General features: G+C 38.4%; 1 protein-coding gene across 4 annotated transcripts in view; it reads right to left on the bottom strand.

Moving 5' to 3' along the window:
• C2CD3 (C2 calcium-dependent domain containing 3) overlaps window positions 1-6,677 on the bottom strand; it is a 107,381-nt gene that overhangs the window by 91,232 nt on the left and 9,472 nt on the right. For all 4 annotated transcript variants that reach the window (XR_001512185.1, XM_006777931.2, XM_015557494.1 and 1 more), the window contains exons 4-5: window positions 3,168-3,391; window positions 2,167-2,414 (exon numbers count right to left, since the gene is read on the bottom strand). Coding sequence is in view for 3 of the 4 variants with exons in the window: in XM_006777931.2 (XP_006777994.1) it covers window positions 2,167-2,414; window positions 3,168-3,391 (472 nt within the window). In the remaining variant the exon portion in view is untranslated. The remainder of the gene's footprint in view (window positions 1-2,166; window positions 2,415-3,167; window positions 3,392-6,677) is intronic.

Below are 6,677 nucleotides of genomic sequence, written 5' to 3'. Positions count from 1 at the left end.
ACACACACACACACACACACACACACACACACACACACACGGCGCCTGCTCCGAGCCTATGCAGCTGAGGTCACCTGTCAGGGCTGCAAAGGGAGAGGAAAGCCTAGCCTGCCATGTGTACCAGTTCCCAGGAGGTGCTTGGGCCCCTTGGTCTGAAGGGTTTTCTCCGGGGAAGTCTCCTGGTTGTTTCTCTGGTCCTGGTCAAGGGAAGGAGCCAGGGGTGGGGGGAAACGAGGCGAGGCCAATCCGGATTTTCCAATTGTTCCTGGTGTGTGTTTGCTCCAGGAGCTGGCAGGAGGAAGTTCTCTGCACAAAGGCAGGAAGGCAGAGGTGCTCTGTGGCAAAGGCGAAGGCACAGCGGCCCTGGGACAGCCTGAGGGTCTGCAGCACAGAGCGCCGGGCAGGGCAGCCATCGCAGGGGCCTCCCTGGCATCTCTCACCCCTCCAAGGGCATCAACTCAGGATGTCACAGATGGGGAAACAGACCCAGAGTTTAGACCTGCCCAGGTCACATAAAGGCTTCCAATTCAGCACCCTCTCCACTCTTCTTCAAGTTCACAACCATTGACTGAACACGTTTGATCAAGTTCCTAGAAGGTGGTGATCCCTCACCAGCTGTGGTTTTAAGAGGGTTCCCTTTAAGATGTACGCCTTTACAGAGCTTTTTTGAAGAGGCACTTACATGACATACAACTCACCCACAGCAGGCATACTGTTTGATGCGTGAATTTCCACAGCAGCTCAACCACCAACACAAACTATTTTCAAGCTTCCATCACGCTGTTTGCCCATCTGCTGTCAACCCCACCCCAACCCCAGGCAACCACAGGTCTGCTTTCTGTCTCTGTAATTTTGTCTTTTTTAGAAATCTCCACCTTCTTAAAAAAAAAAAAAAGATAAGAAGAACACTGCTGTCCTCAGGCCTGGAAAGGGGAAGACGACTGAGGGCAAAAAAGATGTCTTTGTGAAGGGCCTAGAATGTGGGGCCCAGCCCCTCCTGCTTCAACTCCCAGATGAACAAACTCAGGGTCAGAGAGGCCTGGGGTATGGTTCAGTCTTTTTAACCCAAGCCTGCATCCCAGACGCTAATGACAGTGGTAGCAGCGGTGGTACTACTCAGGGCCCGGCCTTGCCATGCCGTGCTACTCCCCTTCCCCCACAGCGGGGACACACGGGCACACACACACACACACACACACACACCCCGGCCTTGCCACGCCGCACTACCCCCCTTCCCCCATAGCGGACTGCGGCTTAGGACATCCCCTGAGGGCTCCCGGACTGTGAGAGGGGGCAAGCTGGGCTGAGGGACCCCCCACCCCCAGTGCATGAATTTCGTGCACTGGGCCTCTAGTAGATTATAATCAGAGTATATTTTTAAAAATAGGGGAACAAAGACATTTCAATTTTACAAATATAAACAAAATTTTTTCATGAAAAAAGTACCCTTACTAATGTAAATTATGTACCCAGTTATTTCAAAGATTTTTCTGTTAATGCTGTAGACTTTCTACTTTGGAAATTTTACTTGTGAGGATGGAAACAAATTCTTGTCATGCTCTCAACGTCACAGAGATATATAATTGACCATAACAGTGTAATGTAAATTACCTCATTTCCTTTAAAATACCCATCCCTAACTTGAGATAACCTGATCCAGTTCCTATTTGCTTTTTTATTTCAGTCTAAGCCCTTACATATGTAAAGTGACTCCTTTCTACTTCTGTTTGCCTGCAAGTCATATTTAATTCCCAGGCTTAAGATCAGCAGTTGCTGTGCACTGAATGTTTCCCTCTGCGACCAGTTTTCAGAATGTGAAACAGATTTAGTACCAGCCTCTGCACAGTCATACAAGTAAATGCTGGTATTGAGGCAAAACCTTATTTGCCTTGAATTACTTCAGTACAAATAAGAACTAATATTTTTTCTATGATAAAGGATTTCCCCCATCACCAGGTTTCTTTCCTAAACCTACAATTATAAGCACCTAGTATTTAGAAGTAACTTAATGGTTTAATAGAGCTGCCCTTAAGTGGTGAGAAATTCTGGGTTCTTTTATTTGGCTATTTAGTTCAAACAGAAGTTTTGGTTCTCGTTGTAGGCTGGCTAAAAAGCAGTGTAATCCCAATAAATATAGTTTAGTCTCAGTTCACAACATATACATACCCGAAAGAAGGTCTTTGGTAGGGGGATTATTTGAAGAAAGAATGCACGAGTCACTGTGACTCTTGGCAACTGTCCTAATTTGAGGCTGCAATTCAGAACTGTTGAGAAGAGACATCTGTTTCTGTGGGGCTTTGCCTTTCAGAGACATAGACTCTAAGCTCTGCCCTGAATTAAGATGGTGCTGTAGTCCAAAAAAAGAGTCCTTTGTTCTATCAGAATTCTCTGCAAAGTACAAGTGGTCCTTTCCCCTGTTTTAAAATAAAAAACATCAGCAGTTTATTCTCCACATGGTAACATTCCACTTTGTCAGAGACAGAAAGTGGATCAGTGGTTTATAGCAGTAGCAGTGTAGCTTAGATTTTGTAATCTGTTTTTCACGTCCCAAATGAAGTAATAGAGGCTTTGCCTACTTCTGTGTGGTTGTGGCTAAAGTGCTGGGCCTGACACAAAGCAAATGCTTCAATATTATTTAAAATCAAAAGCTATTCCTCTTACTCTATTCTGTTTCACGAAATACTGCCTTTCCCTCTTTACTCATGGACATCTCATGTCATCTGCACATGACGTAGTCATACTTATTTACCTGAATGTTGGCCTCCCCACTAGACTGTAAGCAGACCTCAAAAACAGGAATTATGTCTTATTATTTTATTTTTCAATGTCAGTTGTCTTTCGATATTTTATATTAGTTTCAGGTGTACAGTACAGCGATTTAACATTATATAACTTACAAAGTGATCTCCCCAATAATTCTAGTACCTTCCTGGCATCATGTTATTATAATATTATTGATTATACTTCCTACACTGTATTTTCCAACCCCATGACTATTTTGTATGTCTTATTAATTCCTATGCCCAGTAGTTGGTACTGGACAAGTCATTATTTGCTAAATGAGTGCCTACCTTTAGTCTTTTACCCAATCATAAAATGAAAGGCAGAAATTATGGGTGTAGTGGGAATTAGCTGACAGACTGACTGGTATTACGTGTGGTAATTACCTTGGAGTGGTTGATCTACTACTATTGGCTGTTAATTCTTTTCCATTAATTTTGGTGGTAGATATCCTGTGGGGTCTTGATGGAACCAGAAACTGGGTATTGCTGGGTTCAGTATATTCTCTGAATCCCTCCTCAGATAAAAGTGCACTTTCTGTCATGTCAGTGGTAAGAAGAGGGTTGTAGCTGTCATAAGTTTCTGACAGAGGCTCCAGGGCAAGTGAGACCTGAAAGAGACATGTAATATACGAGAACTTGTCTTTAGTATTGACTAATTTTGAGACTCCTTGCTTACTATAAATTAACGTCCCCCATTCCTTATAGGACCAAGTTAAAATTCCTGCCTACCTCAGAAGCCTCATCTCTCACTGTTCTTCCCTCCTCCAACCCTCTCTTGTAGGTAAACCATTACTTAGGGTTCTCTAAATGCACCTTATATTCATTCCCTTATGCCTTTGTACATGCAATTTCATCAGTATTACTTTTTCTGTGTAAACTTCTTTGTATCCGGGAAGAGATGTCATAGCCACTCCCTTCCTTCATGTTTCTGCTTACTCAATATAACCATCTCTTATTGAACACTTTACTATAGAACAGAAGCTGTGCTAAGTTCCTCACACAGAAAAGCTCATAAAATACTGTCAGAAAAGTATATTACCCTAATTTGAAGATTACAAAGAACCAAGAGAGGCTTAGAGGAGGTATTTGTAACTTGTAGCTTATTTTTCATACTGATTATGAAATCCTTGAAGGCATGGACTGTCATATTCTTTTTCTGTGGACTAATTAGCATAGTACACGGTGTACAAGTCTAGTATGCCTAATGACTAATAAACTGAACAATAGAAGAGTGACATTATCTCCCATGTCGTCATTGTTAGTTATTCAAGAAAAATAAGGCCCTCGTTCTAAGCTGGGAATAAGGCAGGGTAAGAAGGGAGAAACACTTAGACAAAAAGTAATCACTTGAAATTTCCTTTATCATCTCATTCCTGTGAGATCAGGTTCCCCATTAAAAGGTTCTCCAGTCATCTGAAAAGCCTAATGAGGAATAGAAAATAAAATAGATTCTAGAGCACAACTCTACACAAGAAAGTTGAATATACTCCAAAAGAAAAGAATAGCTGTTATTATTTAAGCAGCCAAAGAGAATCAAACAAAAATGAAAGATTGCAGTTAGATGCTTTAAGATGTCTCTGGGGAGGTCAATGAAATAATCTGGGCAGAGAAACTGCTAAGGCACAGACTCAATAAAACATACTTGGGTCTTAACGAGAATTCTGCTCATGAATCAAATAACATAGTTTTTTAAATCTATTCATCATCAATCTACAAAGACAACAGACAGGAATGCAGTGGGACAAATACTCTGCGCAGTGATCATTGTAATAGCGTCACATGAAATCCTGGCTGCCCAAATGTGAATGCCGACAAGTGTTCCCTTGCAATTCATCACTTGCCAAAAGACTGAAAATGTATTCTAGAAACAAAGGAGACACTGAGAATAATTGTTGTGTCCCTGGCCTTAACATTGACCTGCTGGCTGGCTCACCACTGAATTTTGCTTTTTCCCTAAACCAGATTTCTTTTTTTGAAGGTTTTAAACTACAAATGCAATTTATTTAATAGTTTAGAGGTCTATGCAAGTTATGTATTTCATTTTGAGTGATTTCTGGTAGTGTGGTTTTCAAAGAATTGATTTATTTTATATAAATTGTCAAATTAATAGAATTGTTTGTAATATTGCCTCAATGTCTCTGTGTTATGTAGGTTGCTGTCTTTCTTACAGTAGAATCAAGAGGAAAATGAAATATTTCTTGTACTAGTATTCATAAAAGAGAGAACTAGAGACCTATAATTTTCAAAAGAAATGGAAGAAGGCATTTTCTTTATGGAAGAGAATATTCCTAATGATGAAATAAAGCAAACAAAATGAGACTATCAAAAGTTAGCATTTATGAAACAAATTACAGAAGCATAATCAGTATGTAAAAAAGATGCATGATGAAAATGGAATAAACAGAAATGTATTGAAATTTAAGCAGGATTTGTTTTTTAAAAACTAATAAGTGGTATTTCTGACACAAAATTATTAAGATAAAAAGCTTTTTAATATATATATTTTTTATTGATTTCATAGAGGAAGAGAGGGAGAGAGAGACAGAAATGATGAGAGAGAATCATTGATCGGCTGCCTCCTGCACACCCCCCACTGGGGATTGAGCCTCAAACCTGGGCCTGGCCTGACCGGGTATCAAACTATGACCTCCTGTTTCACAGCTCTATGCTCAACCACTGAACCACACCAGCCAGGCTAGTCTATGTTTATTCAACATTCTAAAGGTATTATTGAATTGTCTTCTGGCTCCTAATATTTCTATTCAGAAGCCTGAAGCAATACTACTTCCCAATTCTTTGTATGTGACTCTCCCTTTCACTGGAAGCTTATTGGATTGTCTTATTTTTAATATTCTGAAATGTCACAATGTTTATACCTTGGTATAAGTTAGTTTTCACCCATTGTGTTATACTCAAAGGGCCATTCTAAAAAAATTTTTAATATGAAAAGTGTTTTTATTAAGAAAAATTTAAAACACAAAATTAGAAATAATTGGTAAAATGAACTCAGGTATTCATTATTCAGTTTCAATAATTATCATCAAATGACTAATCACATTTCATTTATACCACTGGGATATTGTGACACAAGTCCTAGATATCATACCATTTCTTCTGTAAATACGTTAGTAATAAATGAGGATTCTTTCCCTTTCCAGAACATAAACATGTTACCATTAGCATATATAAAGCATAAATAATATTTTTAATATTGTCAGAAATTAAGTCAACATTCCAATTTCCCTGATTGTTTCTAATTTTTTTCATAACTGGGACCTCAGTAGCTTTTTAAATATGAAAACGGATATATTTAATACTGGGAAGTAACTGAACTACCTGCTAGAGTCCAATACTCCTTAAAGGAAAAAAAAAATCAAGTACAGAACATGTAAATTCACAATGTCCAGTATGCAATCAAAAATTACAAGAAGCAGGAAGAGCCCTACTATCTCAAGAACACTGAAATCAATTAAAACAAACAAATGACAAAGATAGTCAAAGTAATAGATAGGATCTTGAAACAACTATTATATAGATGCTCTTAATGCTCAAGGATGCAAAAGAAAATATGAATGTAAAGCAAAAAATAAATTGTACATTTAATATATGAAATTTGTTACTGGGTTGATCATTTCCTAAATTATATAAATGTTTAATCACTGAGTTGTACACCTGAAACTAATATAATATTGTATGTCAACTGTAATTAAGAAATAAAAACTTATTTTTAAAAAAGATAAACTTAAAAAAACAAAATTTAAAAAATGTAACTTTTAAAGAGATGAAAAACAGTATCTGAAATGAAAACATGATTGATGGGATTAAGAACAGATTAGACACTGTACAAAAAAAGATCCGTAACAAAATTCTAGTAAATCGGATCCAGCATTTTTC

Source organism: Myotis davidii, unplaced genomic scaffold (genome assembly GCF_000327345.1).
Source record: "Myotis davidii unplaced genomic scaffold, ASM32734v1 scaffold169, whole genome shotgun sequence".
Lineage (NCBI taxonomy): Eukaryota > Metazoa > Chordata > Mammalia > Chiroptera > Vespertilionidae > Myotis > Myotis davidii.
Note: the sequence above shows the minus strand (reverse complement) of the source record. Positions and strands in the feature narration are given on the sequence as shown.